At 44.5% G+C, this 25,778-nt stretch overlaps 1 protein-coding gene across 2 annotated transcripts in view; it reads right to left on the bottom strand.

Annotated features, from left to right (window-relative positions):
• Positions 1–25,778, bottom strand: part of dsg2l (desmoglein 2 like) — an 84,824-nt gene that overhangs the window by 53,018 nt on the left and 6,028 nt on the right. For both annotated transcript variants that reach the window (XM_052127891.1, XM_052127890.1), the window contains exon 2: positions 6,805–6,927. In XM_052127891.1, coding sequence (XP_051983851.1) covers positions 6,805–6,927 — 123 coding nt within the window. The remainder of the gene's footprint in view (positions 1–6,804; positions 6,928–25,778) is intronic.

The following is a 25,778-nucleotide window of genomic DNA, read 5'->3' as shown; positions in this document are numbered from 1 at the left end:
AAATAGATACCTCACATGTCCTCAGCTGACAGCTTCATGAATTCTACCCACTCAAAACCAGTTTCATGTACAACAGTAAAGAGAAGACTCAGGGGTACAGGCCTTATGGGAAGAATTCCAAATAAAAAGTCACCTCTTAAACAGAATAACAAAAAGAAAAGGTTAGAGTGGGCAAAGAAACAGACACTGGACAAGTGTGGGGTAAAATGTCACCTGAGTATCTGGACAAACTGACAGCTAGAATGCCAAGGATCTGCAAAGATGTCAATGCTGCACATGGAAGATTTTTGGATGATAACTCTTTGAAGTAGTTCAAGAAGTTCAGATTTTTTTTTCAAATTGTAATAGTAATTTTTCAAATTTTTAATGTCCTGACTATACATTGTGATCAGCTGAATGCCACTTCATGTCTTTCCATGAGAGCAAAATCTGTACATTATTCAAAATTTTTGGCCACCAATGTATGTTGTCTTCCTGGCAATAAAATAAAAAACAAAACAATTTTAATGGGCAAAATATATATCTCTAGAGAGAGGAGAGAGAGATTAATCGTATGGCCGCGGCTGCTCCGTTGGGGTGGACAGTAGTTGCGAGAACTCTACTACGGCGTATCCCTCCTCCTTCCCGAATTTCGGCACCAGTGTAAAGCAGTCAATGGAAAGGAGGTGGCGAGAACCGGCTTGATTATATAAACAGTATTTTAATAATAAACTTAAAACAGAAGACACAAACACACATGACGGACATGTCCGTAAACCATCTCTCTCTCCCGCACAATCCTCCACAGTCAGGCTTTATCCCTCTCGGAGGCTTGAGTAGCCTGATAAGGGACCGGGTGTGTATAATCACAACCCGGCCCCGCCCTCTGCCCTGCCACACATAGCCTATGTCGGTGTTAGCTAGCTAGCCAGCTTTATCAATAGCTGTTAGCTAAATTTGGTGGATGATGACAGTAGCCGTTTATAAAATAGACTGTACATTATAAATATGTTGACAAAATTCAGTATTGATGTCTGTGGCAGGGCGGAGGGCGGGGCCGGGTTGTGATTATACACACCCGGTGTTATGAGTGTGGACGAAGACAAAGGCAAACGAGGAGGTGGGATCTACGTGTGGTTCTTTATTAAGGATCAAAGTGAAGACAAATTAAACAGGAACAAAAGAAAACATCCATGGGGGGACAAAACTGAAACTAAAACACGAACACAACGGAGGAACACGGAACTAGGTAAACACACGGCTGGAATGAACACGGGAAGACATCCAGACACATCGAAACAGTAGAAACATTAACCTTCATCAACATTCAACAAACGACAAGGAGTGGAGAACAAACAGGGTTAATATACACACACAGGATGATCACAAATAACAAACAGGTGCGAACAATAACACAATGTTGAGGATCGGGAACCATGGTGACGGTGACATGAAAAACACTGGGCAGACAACCAGGGAATCGTGACGTCCGTTATCAGGCTAATTAAGCCTCTGAGAGGGATAAAGGCCGATGGCAGACGGTGGTACGACGAGAGAGAGATAGTTTACAGACATGTCCGTCATGTGTGTGTTTGTGTCTTCTGTTTTAAGTTATTCATTAAAATATTATTTATATTATCAAGCCGGTTCTCACCTCCTTTCCATTGAACCCTTTACAATGTCATTCAATCACAACTGTTATTTTGATATATTGATGTGCTATTGTTTTATAATAATAGATTGTATATATGTGCTGTATAACCTAGTTAAGGTACACTTTTTGCATTATCTTGAACATTGTCTAGCATTCATTTAATGTGTTATTGTAATTTACCTTGCTGAATAATTACAGATGAACATTGTTTATGACAGTTACTGTGCAGGCAAGATCAAGTTAGCTAAAATTACACAGATCAATAATTATGGCACTATATTTCACATGCTTTGCAGTTATTGTAAACTTACCTGTCCAATAAGAAGAAAATCAATTCAGGGTCGGTTTGAACGAAGGTCCCACCAGGAATCAAATTCCCTGCCGATGTTCACTCTAGTTTTCTCTCAACCATGATCACATTCCCACTTAGCCAGATGGGATTCAGTAGATACATTTTAATTTTTTTTGGCTTGCTCTGAGTTTGTGTAGGAGTCGGTGTTGTGCTGGGAGCTGGACGTTTTCTGGATTCTATCTCTAAGATAACGTTACCTAGTGTTGCAGTTTGTTGTCGCTGTTGAATAGCGGAAGGGAAGCGATTACTGAGGCAAGGCTCTCAGTAGCATGAATAAACGTCATATCCTTTGGATTTTCCCGCTCCCTTTGCATGAAAATCAGTCTACAGTCTGGTGTCTAAACAGTCTATCAGTGAGCTGGAGACGTCCAAATAATTAGGCACAAACCTTCTATAATATCCAGCCAACCCCAGGAACTGTCTCACCTCTTTTTTGGTCTTGGGTCTTTGGCAGGATGCAATCACCACAGTTTTATCAATTTGGAGACGCACTTGACCATGGCCCAAGTGGAACCCCAGAAACTGTACCTCCAACCATCCAACTGCACACTTCTTGGGGTTGTGAGTCTCACCCATCACAGCGAACTCAGAACAGCCCTCAGATGCTGCATGTGCTGCTGCCAATCATTACTGTATAAAGTTATGTCATCCAGATAGGCAGTGGCGTAAGTGTTGTCTGAGGACTCGGCCCGTAAGGCACTGAAACGTAGCCAGGGCCCCAAACAAACCGAATGGTAGTGTCACAAATTGGTGTTAGCAAAACGGTACGGAAAAGGCCGGTTTTTAGCAGGACACTAGTGTTAAGGGGATCTGCCACTAACCCTTTTTCAAATCCAGTGTCGAGTAAAAGTGAGCTGTGTCCAACCAATCGAGAAACTCATCAATACGAGGCATTGGGTGTACGTCAAATTTAGACACCACATTGAATTTCCTATAATCCACACATAACCATACAGACCCTTCAATCTTCGGAACTACAACAACAGTGTTGGACCAATCGCTGTGAGGTTCCTCAATTACTCCCATATTGAGTATTGCATCTAATTCTTCCCAAACTATTTTCTTTTTGTGCTCAGGCTGTCGGCAGGGATGGCTACGTACCACTAACCCGGGTGCAGTCTCGATGTGGTGCTGGATGAAGTTTGTATGACCAGGCAGAGGAGAAAACACATCTACAAATTCTTTCTGCAACTTGGCAAACTCTTGTGACTTGATATGGTGAGGGGAGGTCTCTACAAATGATGGGGGTGACATGATTGGCTTTTACACTCACCTCCAGTCCGAGCTCCACCCTCTCCGGAACAACCTTTGCCAACATCTCAGGGACCACCTCCCTCCATAATTTCAGGAGGTTGAGATGGTATAATTGTCATGCGTCAACTCTATCTGTTTGTTTTACCTCATAATCGAGATCTCCCACTCGTCATGTGATCCAAAGGGCCCTTGCCACTTGGCGAGTAAAGTGTGGTGTTTTGCTCTGAGATCAAGAATGTATTGAATTTCATTTTTACTGTTTGAAGGTCTGTCCTCCCCATACAGCAGCTCGAATGGGGAAAACCTTGTGGAGGCTTGAAGGACCATAACAGGGGTTCAATCTATTTATCCCAATTTCTAGCATCCTCGAGCATGAACTTACGAATCATATTTTTCAGGGTTTTATTAAAAAACCCATCTATTCAAATACTGGTGTTAATTGATTTAATACCCAATAATTCATACAGATTGTGTAGTGATCGTGGCATAAATGTAGTGCCTTGCTCAGTTAGGAGTTCTTTCGGAATCCCCAAATTATTTTTGAATTATTCTGAAGAGTGCCTCTGCAACATTACGTGCTGAGATGTTGTGCAGAGGCACTGCTTCCGGATATCAAGTTGCATAGACCACCAGAACCAATAAAGCGATATCCGAATTATGTCCGCTCTAATGGCCCGAGGAGGTCCATGCCAATTTTTTCAAAGGGGGTGCAATGGTGCTCTTGGGGTAGCCGGCGGATTCACCAGCTGACATTCACAGCATGCTGAACACCACCTACGAACATCCCTGCAAATGCCCAGATAATAGAAACGGGTCATTATTCGGTCACACAATCGTATTATAATGAGCCGTCTGTAATAACATTTCCCGAAGGCTCCGCGGTATTAACAATTGGGTTGAATCCACTTTTGTCTGAGTGTCCTGCGTCACTCAATACAACCACTCTTTTATAATAGCGAAATATGGATATAAAAGTGCGATGTTTGGTTAGAGGGAAAAACCCCAGCAAATGGGGAGCTGGCTTCGGTGGCACATTTCCACACCTTCAGGATACTGTGATGGGCTCCAGTAAAGGGATGGGGGGGGGGGGGACACGGGGGTATGGAGAGAGGGACTCTTTTTGCCCTCTGATACGTCGACATATGGTACTCCGCCAGTTGGGTAGCCTTCTCCAATTACGCCGTGTGGTGCCACTGGACTCACTCCGCTGTTCCTTTCAGTAGACGATGGATAATCTGCTCCAATACAACAAGATTGATGACTCCCTCTGCGTCGCGGTCCTCAGCCAGCAGCCACTTCCGGCAGGCGTCCCGGAGCAGTTGAGTGAAGGCAAATGGGCGGCCGTGCACATCCATCTTCATCGACCGGAAGAGTTATCAGTATTGCTCAGGGCTGCGACTGACCCGCTGCAAGATAGTCTTTCTCAGATCATCATACACCTGGAGACTTGCCGGCGGTAGATGTTGCACCGTGAGTTGAGCTTCCCCAGACAAAAGTGGGATGAGTCTAGCCGCCCACTGAGCACACTGCCAGCCTCAGATCTCGGCCGTCCTCTCAAACAAATTCAAGAAAGTATGTTAAATTGGGATCATCTTCTGCCCCCATCTTCATGAGTGCGACCGGAGGCATGGGGGCTGCTGGGTCCAGGGTAACAGCCGGGGTTTTCTCCTGGTGCATTAGGCTATGGATCATGTGTCGGTCCTCTGCTTGAGCTTGGAGCACCACCTGGAATTGGCGATCCTGGTCCTGGCATAGCTCAAGAAGGGCCTTATGTTGCACATAAGTGCATACTAACGAGGGACTTGATGACTTCAGCCAACTGCGAGGACTCCATGCCAGCATATTTTCTCCAATTCTCCCGGGTTTTGGCACCAGTGTAAGAGGTTCGTGGGGTGCGAAATGAGAAAATGGGAAACTTGGGATTTAAACTCAAAAGGTAGAACTTTAAGTAAACAAGCTAAAAAGTGTATTTTCAGCACAACACTCATCCGATCAGGTCTTTTCTCACTGGTAGCTCTCCCATCTGCTCGTCTCTGGCATAGTCCCTTTTTATCACTGTCCCCAATGCTTACTGCAATCAGAAACAGGTGTTAGACATTATAGCACTCAGATGTGTCCACCCTTACCGCTTTCTCTCCGGACAAACGCTCAACATACCCCCGCTGCCACACACACACCTGCCCTGCTTGTTAACCTGTTTGATTTCCCTCCCTATTTTAGTCTCCTTATGGGTGCTCTCCAGTGCCAGTTCGTCTTTGTAAAGCAGTCAATGGAAAGGAGGCGGCGAGAACCAGCTTTACAATATAAATAATATTTTAATGAATAACTTAAAAGACAAACAAACACCTGACGGACATGTCCGTAAACTATCTCTCTCTCTGAGGCTTGATTAGCCTGATAAGGGTGTGTATGATCACGACCTGGCCACACCCTCCGCCCTGCCACAGTCTTGCTTGTTGGTCTTGCATGTGTCTGTCTTGATCCCCATCCAGTCTGTCCTGCATGTATTTCCCCTTTTCCTCCAGCCCATCCTTTATCTCGTTTTTTCCCCTTCGGGGTAGTTTGAGTTTCTGTCTTTATTTTTGTATCAATACATCTTTTTGCTTTTCTTTCTGCGTTTGGGTCCTGTCTCTACTGATTCGTGACAGGTAGACTACATAAAGTGGTTCAACTATATTCCCGCTCATAAGCATAATTACACTATATGTGTTTATTTTGTTGTTATTATACAGTATATGATATACTTTTAAATATACAGAGGGTTGTATGGAGTAGATGTTAGTTCATAATAGTTCTTTAAGTACACATGTGACCTGATAGCTTTGGGGCTGCATGCTCGCCTCTGGAGTAAATAGATCCTAAGATCGAAACTTGCAATAACTCATCTTTGATAACTGTTTGGATACATGTGGAAAAGTAAAATGCCACCAGAAGACTAACAATGTGCGTTTATTGCATAAATATCCATTTGACCACATAAATACACATTTGACCACATAAATAGTAACATTTGATATTGATGAAGCTAAATTCAACATAAAAAAAATGTAGACATTATTTCAGCATTTCGGCTGTATTGGCAGGGCTGCACAATGAAAGCCAGTGGGCATTTACATTGAAGTCTTCAAGGCCTAGTTAACTGAAAACCAAGCGTTTTAGACAGAGGGCCAAAGACAGTGTGGAAAATTGTCATTACAAAATTATGACTGGTTTGTTGCAAGAAAAACTTTTCTAACATAAGTAGACCTAAGAAAATAAAATAAAATGATAGCATATGTAAAATATGTATGTCATGACCCTTTAAAGACTGCATGAAATAAAAATTGGAGTTTTGTGTACTCGCATTTTTGTTCAATCAAGTGCTCTGTAGAATGAAAATGTTTCTCCCCCTAATACCACTTGCAACTCACTAACATGTAGAAAATCATGATTATCAGAAGGTCGACTATTGCTCTATAAATAAGTTGAGGTATTAGTAGCCTCGACTGACATCTGGCCATCTAGAAACAAGGCAGACAATTTTTAAAGAGATAAGGAAGCAAAGAAAGAGTGATGAACATCTTACTTTGGCAATGTATTCCAGATCCATATAATTTACATTTTCCTTCAGTTTGCGTGGTGGAATAATCCATTCTCTCTTCTGTCTGACTTTGTGCTGTGGTCCTGATGATGCTTCAGCAACCAGTGCCTGCAGAAACACAGAAGCGAATGTCTACAAATGTACATTTAACAAGTCCTAGCAGAGCGAATATCTTTTAAAGTTATTAATGAGTTTAAAACACTTGTCAGATTCTTAGAAATGTAATCATTGTGTCCAATTTGGTTTCATACATTTTGACCAACTAGATAGAATAAAAAAAATTATAATATATATATATATATATATATATATATATATATTTTGCATGACTTAAAATTTTTTCCAAGAACAGAAAGCTGAGGCTACAGTGGGCACAGACTCACAAAAACTGGACAGTTAAAGACTGAAAAAACATAGTCTGGTCTGATAAATGGTAGACCCACTGCAGCATCAGCTTTCTGTTCTTGGCTGACAGAAGTGCAACCCAACATGGTCTTCTGCTGTTGTAGTCCATCCCCCTCAAGTTTTGACGTGATGTGCATTCTGAGATGCTATTCTGCTCACTACAATTGTACAGAGTGGCTAACTGAATAACCATAACCTTTCTGTCAGCTTGAACCAGTCTAGCCATTCACTGTTGACATCTCTCATCAACAAGGCATTTCAAGGTGGTTTCACGGTATATAATGGTATGAAAATTGACAGTTATCATACCATGTGCATTTGCTTATCTACGGTATTGAGGGAAAAAAATGGACGGGGACAACCGGACGGAGAATCTCACCTGCGCGTGCGCATCTCCTTTCCTCCTTGTCTGCCTGTCAGACTCATCAACTTGACCCACACACACACATACAGCGGATAAAATGCCAGAGAGAAGCGAGGTGAGAGGTCTGACATAAATTAGTGTGTGTGTGTGTGTGTGTGAGTTAAAGCAGTGTTTCTCAACTGTTGGGTTGCAGGTCTATTCGGACTGGGTTGCGGACAGCAGGGAAAGAACAATGTCATGGTTCTCCCATTGAAGAAATTTCAGCGGCTTGCAATCTTGCAATCAGCTTAAGGCTTCTCATCTGCACTTTCGCACGAGTGTAACAGAGCCAGCTCGTGATCATGATATACTCTGTTCTCTGGCTCATAACCGAGCTTCCCTCGATATTGCAGAGCGCAGACCTCAAAACTGATGTGACCAATTTCAATTCAATTTTTCAAGATGTGTTTCAGCTAGTATTTATTTTTTTCATAAATACTTTAATTTGTTATTATTATTACTATTATTTAAGACTACCTACATGGACCTAACCATGGTAATGAGGAGCCTTTCCTCCTGTGTAATATGCAAGTTCTGTTTGAATTATGCTTGAAATTAGAAACAAAAGGTATAATAATGGGCTCAAATAAGTAAATAAGCTCTTCAATTTTTTAAATGGGGAGAGAAAACTTCCGCTTTTGTTACTGACGTCAACAACAAAAATAATTTTACTTGATGCATGTCCTTGTACTTCAAAATTTTACAAAAAAAAAAAATCCCTCCTGTTTTCACTCCATTAAGGGTCAATGTAACTGATAATAGTAATTGTGTAATACCGTATACCGTGAAACCTTGAGATGGTTATCGTACCGTGAAAATCTCATACCGTTGCAACCCTAATATATACAGTGGGTACGGAAAGTATTCAGACCCCCTCAAATTTTTCACTCTTTGTTATATTGCAGCCATTTGCTAAAATCATTTAAGTTCATTTTTTTTCCTCATTATTGTACACACAGCACCCCATATTGACAGAAAAACACAGAATTGTTGACATTTTTGCACATTTATTAAAAAAGAAAAACTGAAATATCACATGGTCCTAAATATTCAGACCCTTTGCTGTGACACTCATATATTTAACTCAGGTGCTGTCCATTTCTTCTGATCATCCTTGAGATGGTTCTACACCTTCAATTGAGTCCAGCTGTGTTTGATTATACCCACTGTACATTGAGTCAACATTTAACATTTAACCACCACTATTACCCCCCACCCCTAAAAAAGGAAAATATAATAATATTAATAATAATAATAATAATATATTATTAAAACTAAACCTCTCTCTCCACAGTCCCCCAGAAACTCCAAATACCTGCCACACTTCCTATCAAATAAATCTCAAACCCCCAGCCCTCTGCTCGACATCTCCGCAATCACTCCAGAAATAAGGAAGCTCCATCTGAGTTCCTGCCTGCCAAACATAATATTAGTCAGGACCCAATTTTTTTTTTGTTTGTCCACCAATTGTATGACCGCCCCATCACCCAGAATACAGAGTCTTGGGCAAAACGTAATTTGAGTGCCCAAAACGTCACATATGACTGTTATGTTTACCTTGTCTTGTTTCACTGTTGCCCTTTTGTTTGTCATTTTTGTCACTTTTGTTATTCCTTAGTTTTCACTTTTGTCACCCTTGTACCTACATAGTCTTCCTGTCAGCCCTCGTGTTCACTGTTCATTGTTTTCACCTGCCCTCGTTTAGTTTCCCTTTGGTTTCTGTTTATCACCTTATCATCTTGTTTCAGTTCTGTTTGTTCACTGGTCCCTTTTTCCTATGTTCGTGTATTTTAACCCTGGTTTTTGGTTCAGTCCTTGTCTATCGTTGAGTGTTGTTAGCTGGTATGTTTTCCCTTCCCGTGTGTTCAGCTTTATGTTTATTTCCCCATTGAGGGTTTTTCCTTTGTGTTCATTTGTTTATTTTGATCATTCAATAAAGTTAACTGCTTTTGGATCCACACCTCCTCGTCTGCCTCGCTGCTTACTCGTTACAGAACGATAGACCCAAACAATGGATCCAGCGGTTCTCCGGGCAAGCTGCCGCCTCCTGGACCTGAAGCAAGGAAGCCGCCCGGTGGAGGATCACATTGGGGACTTCCTGGACCTAGCGAGCGCCACCAACTTTCCTGACTCCTCCCTGGTGGTGTTCTTCCAGGCTAGCCTGACCGGTTCCAGTGGCTGGACGCTCTGCGAATTTATGGAGGAGACACTTCTGGCATGCGGCTCTTCTCTCACGGTTTGCGTGGCAGAGGAGAAACCTGCCTCACCTCCCGTGGTGGCGGCCTTTAGCTCGCCCTTGGCTCTTCCTGTCGTACCAGTCCCACCTGTCAATGAAGTCACCCTCACGCCAGTCGCCTTCCAAGAGCCAGCGCGTTCATCTTCGTCTGCCCGGAGGAGGGAGAGAAGACGGGCTTCCGCCTCCCGGTTCGCACCTGCCCCGGTCTGCGAGCCTGAGCCCACGCATGTCACTGTGAGCGAGCCAGAGCCCATGCATGTCACGGTGAGCGAGCCAGAGCCCACGCATGTCACGGTGAGCGAGCCAGAGCCCACGCATGTCACGGTGAGCGAGCCAGAGCCCACGCATGTCACGGTGAGCGAGCCAGGGCCCACGCATGTCACTGTGAGCGAGCCTGAGTCCTCGTCAGCCACGGTCAGTGAACCCAAGCCAGCACATACCACGGTCACCCAGCCAGTACCTGTCACCTCAGAGGTCAGTGAGCCAGTGCCTGCAGCCTCGACCGTCCCTGAGCCAGCACCTGTAGCCTCGACCGTCCCCGAGCCAGCGCCTGTAGCCTCGACCGTCCCCGAGCCAGCGCCTGTAGCCTCGACTGTCCCCGAGCCAGCGCCTGTAGCCTCGACTGTCCCTGAGCCGGCGCCTGAAGCCTCGACCGTCCAAGAGCCAGTGCCAGTAGCCGTAACCGTCCAAGAGCCAGTGCCTGAAGCCTCGACCGTCCAAGAGCCAGTGCCAGTAGCCATGACCGTCCAAGAGCCAGTGCCAGTAGCCACGACCATCCAAGAACCAATGCCAGTAGCCAGGACTGTCCAAGAGCCAGCGCCAGTGGTCGTGCCCGTCCTAGAGCCAGCGCCTCTCGAGCCTTCCAGGGCTCCTCCTCCCGAGCCTTCCAGGGCTCCGCCTCCCAAGTCTCTCGAGTCTTCTAGGGCTCCTCCTCCCGAGCTTTCCAGAGCTCCACCTACCGAGTTTCCCGAGCTTTCCAGAGCTCCGCCTTCCGAGTTTCCTGAGCTTTCCAGAGCTCCGCCTTCCGAGTTTCCCGAGCTTTCCAGAGCTCCGCATTCTGAGTTACCCGAGCTTTCCAGAGCTCCGCCTTCCGAGCTTTCCAGAGCCCCGCCTTCCGAGCATCCTGAGCTTTACAGAGCTCCGCCTCCCGAGCTTCCCAGAGCTCCGCCCTCCGAGCTTCCCAGAGCTCCACCTCTCAAGCCTCTCGAGCCTTCCTGGGCTCTGCCTCACAAGCCTTCAAGGGCTCCTCCTCCCGAGCCTCCTAGGGCTCCGCCTCTCAAGTCTCTCGAGTCTTCCAGGGCTCCTCCTCCCGAGCCTCCTAAGGCTCCGCCTCTCAAGTCTCTTGAGCCTCTCGAGCCTTCCAGGGCTCCGCCTCTCAAGCCTTCCAGGGCTCCTCCTCCCGAGCCTCCTAGGGCTCCATCTCTCAAGTCTCCCGAGCTTTCCAGAGCTCCTCCTCCCGAGCCTCCTGGGGCTCCGCCTCTCAAGCCCCTCGAGACTTCCAGGGCTCCGCCTCTCAAGGCTCTCGAGCCTTCCAGGGCTCCACCTCCCAAGTCTCTCGAGCCTTCTAGGGCTCCGCCCCTCAAGCTTCTCGAGCCTACCAGGGCTCCGCCCCTCAAGCCTTCCAGGGCTCCACCTCCTATGGCTCAGCCTCCTACGGCTCCGCCTCCCAAGGCTCTGCCTCCCAAGCCTCCTACGGCTCCGCCTCCTATGGCTCAGCATCCTACGGCTCCGCCTCCCGAGCCTCCTACGGCTCCGCCTCCTGAGCCTCCCACCGCTCTGCCTCTCGAGCCTCCTACGGCTCAACCTTCCTCGGCTCCACCTCCAAAGCCTTCCAGCTCACCGCCTGAAGAACCTCCTACAGCTCCACCTCCCACGGCTCTGCCTCTCGAGCCTCCTACGGCTCAACCTTCCTCGGCTCCACCTCCGAAGCCTTCCAGCTCACTGCCTGAAGAACCTCCTACGGCGCCACCTCCCTCGGCCCCGCCGCAAGAGCCACCCTCGGCTCCGCCTCCTAAGCCCCCCACGGTCCTGCCTACGCCTCCTTCGATGCCACCTCCCAAGTCTTCTACGGCTCCGCCTCCAAAGTCCTCCTTGGCTCCGCCTCACGCGGCTCCGCCGGTCCCGATCTGGCAGCCACCACCCAGGTCCCCCAAACCTACCCACATCCCGTGGTCAACCCCCAGGCCTCCTGAACCTATCCTTGCTCTGAGGCCAGCTCCCAGACCTCCTGAACCGGTCCTTGCCCCATGGCCATCTCCTAGGCCACCTAGATCGGCCTCTATCCTGTGGCCTCCTCCTAGGCCCCCTGAGCCGGCCCTTGCCTTATGGCCAGCCCCCGGGCCATCTAAACCTGTCCCTGCCCGGTCGATACCTCCCTGGCCCCCTAAACCTGACCCTTTGTGCCCTCGTGGACTGTCTCATTACCCTTTGTGCCCTCGTGGACTGTCTCATTGCCCCTCGTTGCCCCCTTGGACTGCCTGTCTGCCCCTCGTTGCCCCCCTTGGACTTCCTGCCTGCCCTCTGTGCCCCTTGGACTGCCTTCTTGTTTTTGTACCCCCCCTGGTCTGCCTGTCTGCCCCTGGTGCCCTCATTGTGTTTTTTGTGGGTTTCCTGTCCTTTGTTTTTTGTCCCTTAGGATCGTCTGGAATCCGATCCTTTTGAGGGGGGCTCTGTTATGTTTACCTTGTCTTGTTTCACTGTTGCCCTTTTGTTTGTCATTTTTGTCACTTTTGTTATTCCTTAGTTTTCACTTTTGTCACACTTGTACCTCCATAGTCTTCCTGTCAGCCCTCGTGTTCACCGTTCATTGTTTTCACCTGCCCTCGTTTAGTTTCCCTTTCATTTCTGTTTATCACCTTATCATCTTGTTTGAGTTCTGTTTGTTCATTGGTCCCTTTTTCCTATGTTCATGTATTTTAACCCTGGTTTTTGGTTCAGTCCTTGTCTATCGTTGAGTGTTGTTAGCTGGTATGTTTTCCCTTCCCGTGTGTTCAGCTTTATGTTTATTTCCCCATTGAGGGTTTTTCCTTTGTGTTCATTTGTTTATTTTGATCATTCAATAAAGTTAACTGCTTTTGGATCCGCACCTCCTCGTCTGTATGGAATGATTTTCCGGACATTATTCAAAAGGAATTGCAAATTGTATTTGCAATTGCGTTTTCAATTTGTGGACGCATAAAATGTGACATAATCCAAACGCAATTGCAAATCGCGCATTACCGTTTGCATTTTCGTTTAAGCGAACGCACAGTGACTGCCAGATTTCAAATGGAAAAGCAAAGTCCGTTTGCAACTGTGTTTCCCATATCTTACTGAGTTTTGGCCCTGTCATATTTAAATAGCAATTTCAATTACCACGCCTGCTTTTTCACTTTCTCAGCGTCGCGTATGTAGCCAGCCAAAACTCAAATGGAATACTAATTCCCTTAGTATTTCCATTGATGCCTTACACGGAAACCTGTCAATCAGGGTCAAGGGTGGGATTATGCTATGGGGCATGTTTGTCTTGGGAAGAGACGTCACTCACAGTCGACGGTCAAGAGTCATTATATAAACAAGCATTAAAAGTAATGGACCAGAAATCTGTAAGATGGCATCACTGCATCATTCTAAGGAAGCATAATATCTTGAGTTTTGACAGTTTTGTAAATTGTTCTTTTTTAAAACAAATTTTTAAGTGTGTGAACAACGTTGCACCAGAAATATTCTGTCAACTAGTACATAAACAAAAGAGCGGAATAAGAACTAGAGGCACAATAAGTGGAAACTATAGCCGCAAAACGTAGAACAACATTTGGTCGGTATGGAGCTAAAAGAGTCTCAATAAAGATAAATGCACACACTACATTCACATATGCACACACATGATTCATACATGCACACACAGGATTCATACATGCACACACAGGATACACAAATGCGCACAAAATTCACAAATGCACGCACAAAATTTAAAAACCACAGAAGATTCACAAATGCATAAAAAAATCATAAATGCACACACAATTCAGAAATGCAAACAAAATTTACAAATGCACACAAGATTAAGAAATGCACAGGACAAGATTCAGAAATGTATTTCTGATGCACGCACAAATATATCTTGATTTACAAACTTTTTGCGGTCTGTGAACTTCACTGCATTTGTGTGTGAATTTTGAGACTCCCTGACTTGGCTCGACACACAAATGCCTTTTTTAAACAAGGAATGATCTGGAACCAATCAGATATCTCCCTTGTTTTAGCCAATCACGAGAACGCACCCCACGTGGGGATTGAGCCAATCACATGAACGCGTTCACACAGTGCGTGCATGTGGTGCGGGCGCGTTCACGGTCATTGTCACTCAGTTGAGACCTCAACATGGCTTCTGGCAACGACAGGGAGCGGTAAGTATAACTTAACCTGTTTAGCTAGTTATAGCCCTGTTATGAGATGTTGTTTAATTGTTAATGTTAACCGGTTTATTTGTGCAACTATCAACATAAGCTAGCGAGCTGAGCTAGCTGAACTACGCTAGCGCGTCTGCATGCTAATAGGGTCAGGCTAACGTTAGTATCTTTCCATAAAGTTGAAATTCTTGTGAATTAAGTGACTGTTTGACAGGGTCTGTCGCCCTAAGCCGAGGTAGCAGCTCGGGCTTTTGTGCAGTTATTGGCCCGGGAGCTGTCCTCGGCTCCAAACGCACCGAGAGAGAGTACAGCAGCAGTCAGGGCTGGAGGCAGTGCTCCTCTGCCGGTTAGCGATGGTAGGGTGAGACAGGCTATGAGAAGGTGATCCATTTAACTTAGTATTTCTACATTTGCTAGTAAAGTATAAAGAGAGACCATAGTCCCTCATCTAACTATTCTTATTGCCCTCTGTCTGGTAGGGTTGGGAATCTGAACTCAAAAACTAATTTTATTTTGGGGGGTGTTCCATGCAGGTGCTGAACTTGTCCCAAACTTTATTTCAAATAGCTTAATTGGCATGAATGTTTAGGTGAAGAATGTTGCTAAAGCAGAAATTCACATACAAATTTACATTTGGTGCTTAAGAAAAGATTAATCAGTCCTCCAAAATTTCCAAAACGAGTATGTTTAATACTGATCAGCCAAGAGGAAAACGACGATTCTCGACCCCTGTCCCTTGCATTGTGAAAAGGACAGACTTTCATATTTATGTCCTTTCGGAACCCAGTCAGTTAACACCAAAGGGCTCAGAAGAGCTAGAACTTGCCCATGCTGGCCTTGGGAAGAGGATGTTAAGTATACCAGACCACTTGAAACACGATGAGGTGATCAGTATTAAACATACTCCGGAACTGCCTGATGTGGGAAAGACAAAAAGATTTGTAGGGAAACCAGATATTTTTGTGTTTCGTTTAATTTAAATAATAAATAATTAAAATAATTTAAATAATTTAAATAATGTCTCAATAACAGTATAAAATACACTAACGCTATTCATTACTGTTCCAGACACCAATATTAAATGTGTCAGAATAATATTATTCACTGTCAGTAAAGTAAACATGTGTCACTTAATAAACAATACATAATGCTTTATCTATGTACCAAAAACTTTGGAGGACTGATTAATCTTTTCTTAAGCACCAAATGTAAATTTGTATGTGAATTTCTGCTTTAGCAACATTCTTCACCTAAACATTCATGCCAATTAAGCTATTTGAAATAAAGTTTGGGACAAGTTCAGCACCTGCATGGAACACCCCCAAAATAAAATTAGTTTTTGAGTTCAGATTCCCAACCCTACCAGACAGAGGGCAATAAGAATAGTTAGATGAGGGACTATGGTCTCTCTTTATACTTTACTAGCAAATGTAGAAATACTAAGTTAAATGGATCACCTTCTCATAGCCTGTCTCACTCTACCATCGCTAACCGGCAGAGGAGCACTGCCTCCAGCCCTGACTGCTGCTGTACTCTCTCTCGGTGCGTTTGGAGCCGAGGACAGCTCCCGGCCAATAACTGCACAAAAGCCCGAGCTGCTACCTCGGCTTGGGGCTTACAGACCCTGTCAAACAATCACTTAATTCACAAGAATTTCAACTTTATGGAAAGATACTAACGCTAGCCTGACCCTATTAGCATGCAGACGCGCTAGCGTAGTTCGCTAGCTCAGCTCGCTAGCTTATGTTGATAGTTGCACAAATAAACCGGTTAACATTAACAATTAAACAACATCTCATAACAGGGCTATAACTAGCTAAACACGCTAAGTTATACTTACCGCTCCCTGTCGCTGCCAGAAGCCATGTTGAGGTCTCAACTGAGTGACAATGACCGTGAACGCGCCAGCGCCAGCGCCGCACCACATGCACGCACTGTGTGAACGCTGCTCATGTGATTGGCTCAATCCCCACGGGGTGCGCTCGTGATTGGCTAAAACAAGGGAGATATCTGATTGGTTCCAGATCATTCCTTGTTTAAAAAAGGCATTTGTGTGTCGAGCCAAGTCAGGGAGTCTCAAAATTCACACACAAATGCAGTGAAGTTCACAGACCGCAAAAAGTTTGTAAATCAAGATATATTTATGCGTGCATCAGAAATACATTTCTGAATCTTGTCCTGTGCATTTCTTAATCTTGTGTGCATTTGTAAATTTTGTTTGCATTTCTGAATTGTGTGTGTATTTATGAATTTTGTGTGCATTTATGATTTTTTATGCATTTGTGAATCTTCTGTGCTTTTTAAATTTTGTACGTGCATTTGTGAATTTTGTAGCATTTGTGTATCCTGTGTGTGCATGTATGAATCCTGTGTGTGCATGTATGAATCATGTGTGTGCATATGTGAATGTAGTGTGTGCATTTATCTTTATTGAGACTCTTTTAGCTCCATAGGTCGGACATCATTTTCAGTAAGAGGCATACATTTGTGGAATGCATCTGAAATTAAAACATTGACAGACTTCAAGGTTTTTAATACACATTTAAAGCAATGGCTGAAACTGAAACAACTTCGTGAACACTGACTGTACAGGACATAACACAATGCATACAAACATAATGTTGCATATGTGAGCACGCACAGACATATGCACCCTTTTGTGTTCTTGTATTGTTAAATGTGTCTAGACTTTGATTTATAGTGACTTCCACATCTACTTAAGCCCATATCTTATTTCATATATGGGATGTATTTGTTGTATGTATTTTATTAATTATAAATCTTAAACTCAATACTCTGTAATTTTTGTTTTAAATTTATAAGCCTAACCAGGGACAGGGGTTGCAAATTAGTCATGGCTAGAAACATGTATGCGTGGCATCTACTTTGTATTCTTTATAAAGCAATGTTCTATGCATTTGTCCCTGTCAAATAAACATTAAAATAAATACAAAATAAATAAAGAGGTGATGCCCTGAACAGACGCCGGTTTATTTGATCTTGACCGTCAACTGTGAGTGACATCTCTTCCCAAGACAAACACGCCCCATAGCATAATCCCACCCTTGACCCTGATTGACAGGTTTCCATGTAAGGCATCAATGGAAATACTAAGGGAATTAGTATTCCATTTGAGTTTTGGCTGGCTACATACGCGACGCTGAGAAAGTGAAAAAGCAGACGTGGTAATTGAAATTGCTATTTAAATATGACAGGGCCAAAACTCGTAAGATATGGGAAACACAGTTGCAAACGGACTTTGCTTTTCCATTTGAAATCTGGCAGTCACCGTGCGTTCGCTTAAACGAAAATGCAAAGGTAATGCGCGATTTGCAATTGCGTTTGGATTATGTCACATTTTATGCGTCCACAAATTGAAAACGCAATTGCAAATACAATTTGCAATTCCTTTTGAATAATGTCCGGAAAATCATTCCATACGTCTGCCTCGCTGCTTACTCGTTACAATGACACTCTGACATAAACCAAAACTCTCGAATCTTAAAACACCCCCAAAAAACATAAGTTGTGTCTCAATCTTCTGATTGGCATCGCCAGCAGGTGGGTGTGTTGTTAAGACCAAGCCTATACAATCTAGAGGGGGTCCAATTGAATCGATGTAAAATCTTGAATTGCATAAGGTGAACCCTTGCTTCTCTAGATGCGGACTTGACTTTTATAGAATCCTATCCCACACTCCTATCCTATCCAATACCAAGTTTAAATCTTTCTCAAAGAATCTCTTAAGAGAAGTTGAAGTTCCATCCCCAGACATTGAATTAGCAGGGAGTAATACACTGATGCCTCATGACCTTTTCCAAAAGCAGTAATCACCTCTCCCAGAGTGTCTGCCTCTTTAGGAGGGTGTATGCTACTCCCAAAAACAATACACAGCAGGTGGCGCAGCTGTAAATACCTACAGAATTGAGATCTGGGAATTCCAAAATGTTGAACCAAATTTTCAAAAGATCTCAACACTCCACTCTCATATAGGTCACTGAGTGTAGTAACCCCCCTCACAATCCAGTCTAACCAGCAGAAAGGGGACATATTAATACATAATTTAGGGTTCAGCCATATGCTTGAGGTAACATTTATATAAATGTCAGAATCAAACACCTTGGACACTTTTGTCCATATAGAGTGCAAATGCAACATAACGCAGTGTAACTTAACCTCTCCAGTTAGTATGATAGAAAGGATTTGCAATGGCGAAATTGAGGTAAGAACGTCCTGTTCAATACAAGCCAGGGAAGTGCTCTCTCAGGTGGAAGCGACTAATGCAAATGCCTGAGATCGAATGCATAATAAAACAAAATCTTGGGTAGGCCTAGCCCACCTTTGTCAATCAGCCTCTGTAATGTACTGAAGTGTAATCTGGGACATATACCATTCCAAATGAAGGACTTTGCTATGCTATCTAATTGCTTGAAATAAGAGAGGGGGACATCAACAGGGAGAGATTGTAGCAGGTAGTTGAATTTTGGAATACAATTCCTTTTAATAACATTAACCTTCCCAATCATAGATAAATGTAAAGAAGCCCACCTGTCTACATCATTCAAAAACCTTTTTATTAAAGGGCTCAAAAATATCTAACTAAATCAGACAAATTTGCTGGGAATAAATGCCCAAATACTTAATGCCCTGTTTAGGCCACTTGAAGCCACTTGGCAGTACACTGTCTGAGCCAACGCTTCGGATTTAGACCAATTGACTTTGTATCATGAGAATTTAGAAAATAAATAAATAATTCTGGAGGCAAGGCATAGATCTAGTAGTCAAGACAAATAATAAAATATCATCTGTGTAAAGCAAAAGCTTATGCGCCATACCTCCCATCACCACCCCTGGAAAATCACCCTCCTTTTTATGGTGGCTGTTAATGTTTCCAGGGCTAGACAGAACAACAAGGGGGAAAGAGGGCAACCTTGCCAGGTACCCCTATCCAGAGTAAAATAGTCTGAAATTAATACATTTGTTTATACCGCCGCTACTAGGTGTCTATAAAGTAACTTAATCCATCCAATTAAAGTTTTCCCGAACCCGTATATTTCCAAAATCTTAAAAACGATAATCCCATTCTACCATATCAAAAGCCTTTTTGGCGTCAAGTGAGATAGCACTGACTGGAGTCTGATAATTTGCCACTGACCACATGATATTGATTAAATATCTAGGACTTCAGTGTGATTCATGCTATTAAGGAAACACAGTTTCACAATGAATAAGACACCCTATGCCTTTGGGCATCATATATTATGTCGCAGCTAAATAATAATACCAACTGACATTTTAAAAACATATCCACGCACGAAAGCCAGAACTTGAAATTACACTTAATGCTCAAGCAAGCCTAATTTTAACTGCATCATGACTTTTTTGTGAAATGAACGTCTCCCAAACAGACATTCAAAAATCTAAATTTTTCATATGAATCTACCAAGAAGGTCTATAATACCTGGAAAATCTATATAATAATATTTGCAATTTAAATATTACTTGCAATAAATTTTGTTTCGTCAGAATACACGGTAATACTGCGTTCCATTTAAGTTGGATGAGGGATATTCCTACTTGATATCTATACCATAAATGCATTCCATTACCCGATATTCGGAAGATGACATTTAAGGAAACAAAACTGCAACAATCCCGTAAGCTTTCTGCAGGCATTTGTTAAACAAGCCTTAATATAATTGATATGGAAATAAACAAATTTATCAATATTACTTAATAAAGTGAATGTTTATCACTTACTTTACGTGACATGTTTGTGTGACATCATGCCCCTGTATCTCAGTGAAATCAGAGTTGAGAATTTCTGCTCAAGCCTACAAGTTGTAATTTTGTTGTTTTTAATTTTGCATTCCATTGCAGTTTTCCTAGCATGAAGTTGTAAAATCCGACTTTCAACGCAGCACTACTTTTCAACACTGAATGCTCAAGCAGACTAATTTACACTTAGAAAACTCCCGATGTTGCTATAACAATGCAAAAAGCACTTACCAATTTGCTTGAAGTGAAAATCAGTCTTCCTGAATTAACAAATTAAGCAATCACAAGGTCGTGTTTTTAAATCCATAAGGATCTCTTTTTCATCGGCAATATCAGCAATGATGACAGCTGACTCGTTAGCAAGATCTCTCGCTCTTCGCTTTCAAATTACGTACATCACTTAAAGTGTGATTGCGTCACTCAAGGCCAGCTAGAAGACCTCGATCGGGACATATCCTAAAGATCACACCCACAAAGAACAAATAAATCAATCTGATTGGCTGATGAATCTGACAATCTCATATTAGATTCCATTAATTTGCACTGTTGAGGTATTCTGTGGAAATTCTGAAGGCCTAACGGTGTGGAGCTCAAACTCACGCGCTGCTTCGAGCATGCGATTTGTGAAACAGCCGTTATGCTTCGCTTGTATGCATCAAGGAATAAATTCTTACTGGATAAACTTTTAGTTTTTCTCCATTTGTTTGTAGATTAAAGATACATTGGCAAAAAGTTGAATGAGAATGAAAGGATGAAAATTATTTATACATTTGGCATGTTAAGCCAGGGCTTTGCTGGCCCTGAGAATTTGCCAATGGTTAAAAGTGTTCCTTAAAAGGGGATGGGTGTGGGGGCTACAACATACATTTTTCATAGGCTTCCCAGTTTCTGCCTGTACTCCCTTCCACGGCTCCGCCCACAGAGCCTACCGTGGCGCCGCCTGCTCCCCAAGAGAATTTTCCGCCCGCGACTCCGCCCGCTTCCCAAGACATTCCTCCTGCAGTTCCGTCTCCCTTACCAGTGCCTCCTGACCCTGCGCTGTAGCCACCGTCCAGGCCTTCTGACCCTGCCCCTGCTATGTGGCCATATCTCAGGCCTCCCAGGCCTCCTGTCCCTGCTCTGTGGCTGCCTCCCAGGCCTCCTGTCCCTGCCCTGTGGCCGCCTCCCAGGCCTCCTGTCCCTGCCCTGTGGCCGCCTCCCAGGCCTCCTGTCCCTGCCCTGTGGCCGCCTCCCAGGCCTCCTGTCCCTGCCCTGTGGCCACCTTCTGACCCTTTCCATGCTCTGTGGACACCAACCAGGCCTCCTGACCCTGTCCCCACCTTGAGGACATCCCCTTGGTCTCCTGTGTGTGTGTGTGTGTGTGTGTGTGTGTGTGTGTGTGTGTGTGTGTGTGTGTGTGTGTGTGATTCGTTACAGTGATCATGTTTGAGAATAAAAGAAAGTATTAAGTTTGTCATTTTATTTTTGTTGGTTACTTGACTAGGCTACAAAATTATTTGAAAATGCCCATCCCTATAATAAGTTTACCCTCCTTCCCAATACTTTAATTTATGCCAGTGTGGTTTGATTATGTCCGCTTGTGTTGCACCCCCGCCGCCTCTTAGGTGTGTTTTGCCTAAGCTCTTTTAGGGTGGAAAACCAGGTTCAATCACTTTGTGCCTCCCGACTATACAATATATAACATCCTACTCTGATACCACTATATTTCCACAGAAATGTAAAGAAAATGGCAAACTAAATTAGAATAAGAGAATAGGGAAGATATAAATTTATAAACCATATATTTAGTAAATAAAGATTTTTAATATAGGTTATTAAACATTCTGTAGTGAATATATTCAAAATGTGCATAAGAATTCAGTGCAAGTGTATGCTTTTAAGTGCAATATACACTGAATAAATCCAGATGTGTTTCATCAATGTATATACACTTTCACCAGATACTAGGCCTAAATATAAAGTGCAAACTCTTCTCACTTGTAAGAAAATTGTGTATTCACAGTACAAACTTAACACTTGTAGTGCAATTAACACTGAATTCAAAGTATATTACTTAACAAGTGAATATCAGAATCAGAATCAGCTTTATTGCCAAGTATGCTTACACATACAAGGAATTTGTCTTGGTGACAGGAGCTTCCAGTCTACAACAATACAAACAATACCAAAAACAGCAGCAAGACATAGGTAATTAAAAACAAAAAAGAACACAAAATAAATAGTCATACATATACATACATACACTCACCTTCATACATACCCACATACACACACGTAGTGCAAATCTAATACAATCTGTATATAAAGAACAAAAAACAGTATATTATGTACAGAGCAATGTAAGTAATGGCAGAAGTGGATATGTTGGATAATATAAATTAAAATTAAAATTAAACTGTGTATTGCACATCATTATTGCTCAATGGGGCAATTTAATTGTTCATTAGATGGATGGCCTGAGGGAAAATACTGTTCCTGTGTCTGACGGTTCTGGTGTTCAAAAAGTTAGTGGGCAGGGTGAGTGGTGTCCAGAGTGATTTTACCAGCCTTTTTCCTCGCTCTGAAAGTGTATAGTTCTTGAAGGGGGGACAGGGGGCAACCAATAATCCTCTCAGCAGACCGAACTGTCCTTTGTAGTCTTCTGATGTCTGATTTCGTAGCTGCACCAAACCAGACAGTTATTGAAGTGCAGAGGCACTTATGACTACAGAGGAGGTATTTATGAATATTTATTTATGAATAAATACAAGGCAACCCTTTTTCACAACTTTAAGCAGGGACGTGCACAGACATTTTGGAGGGCATGGGCTCAAATGGAAAAAAAGGGCACTTATTATTTATTTAAAAACTTTTTTTTAACAAAACACAACTCCACAGTATATTAACACAACTCTGACTTCCTAAAAGTTATTTTAATTCCCTCACACTCACACAACTGTTTTATACTCAACATATTTCTACTGTACAAAATAATCAGTTCACACAGAGACCATGGTCTTCTTTAGTATTCACTATGTTTATCACAAGAGCAGACAATAGCAAAGGAAACTATGCCACAATGTGCATGTTTTCTATTCTACTAGTTTCAAGAATATATTTAGAATAAATGATTGCACCAAGAAGAGGGACATAGTTTCACTATTCATTTGCTTATTTTGCACAAGGCATTCAATTATTTTGGTGTTATTGGAATACATGATGTATGCAAATTAGTACATTTTAATTAGGTAATGCCTAATTTGCATATCAATATAGGCTATATTGACAAATAATGAAGTCTGCCACTTACAAACGTTCACTCTAACACATAAACAAAATGTAAACACTTGTCATGAAAAAAAAACATTCCCCTTCTGTCGCTCTCTCCACGTTGTGTCAGAAAAGCGACACTAGGGGTCTCTCTTGAGCGCCGATATTCACCTCTGAACTATGAAAAAAGGCCAATGAGAGTTGGCAACCAGTATTTGCATGTCCCGCCCCCGGACATACGGGTATTTAAGCGGCACAAACACGGGAGTTCATTCAGAAAATATCTTCGGAGCCGATGGTCGTGCATGCAGTCTGCTGCGAGTTACACACCCAGTTCCTGTTTTAATCCTCTGACGCTCTGCATGCTGTTGGATCTGACGGCGCATAACAGCGGCTTTCTCATTCGCGCATGGCTGTGCATTCTTGCCCCTGGGCGCTTCGAGAGCGCAGACAACTCGAAAGAGTTATTCTAAAAGAGTGAATTTCACTCTAAAAGAGCAAAACACAGCAGCAAAACACAGAAGGACGTTCAACACAGTTGAACGTCCTTCTCAGGACACGTCTTTTTAAAGACGATTTTCCGCCTCTGTGTAGTTTCTGAATGCGTTGATTCTCCCCACCTCTGACGGCCATAAAAACTGCCTTGCATTCCTGGGTTGCGATCACACGCGGGCAGCGTTTTTATGAATGGTCTATGTTTTCAGTATGAGAACATAGCCATGACAGCATTGCAGTCGTAGGCTTTTTCTTGTAGAGGGAAAAAGCTGCTTCAGCCGCCCCCCCGCGCCTCGCCTCCTTCCTACGGGATTGAGGCAGGCGCCGCGGGTGATGAAAACAATCTGGGGACAGTGACGGGCTCCGTTTCGCCGGGTGAACCTCCTCGAAACTCCCTGCCTCCCCGGCACGCTTGCTTGTTTCCGTCCGAGCTCGGGATGAGCATTCTCTCCAATGGGTTATGTTTTCAGTGTGAGAACATAACCACGGCAGCGTTGCGATCTCTGCTTTCTCTTGTAGTGAGAGAGAGCCATTTAAGCCGCCCCCCGCGCCTCGCCTTCTTCCTACGGGATTTAGGCAGGCGCCGCGGGCGATGAAGAACGATCTGGGGAGAATAACGGGACGCTTTCTCCGGGTAAATCCCCTCGAAACCTCCCGACTCCCCGGCACGCTTGCCTGCTTCCCCCGAGCTCGGGATTAGTGCGGTCCGCTTAACAGCCTACCGTCCGGTCCCTCGAACTCACCGGCATTGGATGATGACATCACCGCTGCATCAGAGAGCGTAACAGCGGCGTCGGATGCGGATAACTCGCCTGGGCCGCCACCTTCAGGTCTCCGCCCAGTCTGAGCCTGACGCAAGAAGGTCCGCTATGCTTCCCAGGCCTTAATTGGTTCCGCGGGTTCCGCTCACAGCCGCGCCCCCCCAGATTCCTTCCCGGACGTGCATGACGAGCTGAGCAAGCCCAGCTTCCTCGCTCCTCCGCTACCCTCGGTGGTAGAACTGTCCCAGATCGCTCCCCCCTGCACGCCATGGCCCCCTCTTGCAAGTCCACCGGGCCAGGGCACTTCAAAATCTGCACTTGGGTGGTCCTGTTCTTGACGTGCTGCAGGAACTGCACTCAAACAGGCGATGGCCACTCCGTGGTCCAGAAACGCAACGATGGACAGGCAGTACGGGAGGCAGACAAAGCACGCTTTCTCAAACACCCCCGTCTCCCAGCTCCGTCCATTCGGCGACACCACTTGACGACTTCGCCCAGCAGTCCTCAGTGGTGAAGAAACAGATGAAGACTATTTTCACACATCTTGCCCTGCCGCAAACCTGCTGCCAGGGGCCATGCCCTGTCTGCTCGCAGAGGGCGTCCTCCTGCGGCTTTCAAGTAAGAAAGAAAGTGGTGCTCCGCCTCAACTACCAAGTGAGGACACAGAAGGCTCCCAGGCGCCCCTGAGATGACCGACCCAGAGACCGCGACAGTAGCTCCGGAGCTGGTAAGACCACTCCGTTCCCCAGTGGAGGGCCGGAAGGAGAATTTTTTGTTAAATTTTTTACACACTATAGAGCTATTTCCTTGTTGTCTCTGGGTCACCTGGCCCGCAAATGCCGTTCTCACGGCACTCTGCTTTCAGGCCTCAACAGTCCCGGCTTCCCGGACGCGGTGTCCCCGCCCTCAGCCCCACGACTGTTCCCCGGCCGGCCGGTTCAGATGAGTCCAGAAGACGCCAGCATCAGACCTCCTCCTCAGTCATGAACCCGCCCCCTGCCGGGTGCGCGGAGCAAGGTAAGTGCTTTGAGTTTATTCTCAGCACCAGAGCCTCGGGACGCTACAGTGCCTCCCGACGCCGCGTTACCTTTTCCGCACCGCTGCGAAGCCCCGCCGGGTACGTCCAAAATACTCGAGCTTAGAGGCGTGGCTTTCACTGCCCAGCCCGTCACGCTGGCTGCACCGGACCATTCGACTCGGTTACGCAATTCAGTTTGCCAGGTCTCCGCCCCCCTTCGTGG

Source organism: Xyrauchen texanus, chromosome 6 (genome assembly GCF_025860055.1).
Source record: "Xyrauchen texanus isolate HMW12.3.18 chromosome 6, RBS_HiC_50CHRs, whole genome shotgun sequence".
NCBI classification, from domain to species: Eukaryota; Metazoa; Chordata; class Actinopteri; order Cypriniformes; family Catostomidae; genus Xyrauchen; species Xyrauchen texanus.
This window is presented reverse-complemented; position numbering and strand designations above follow the sequence as displayed.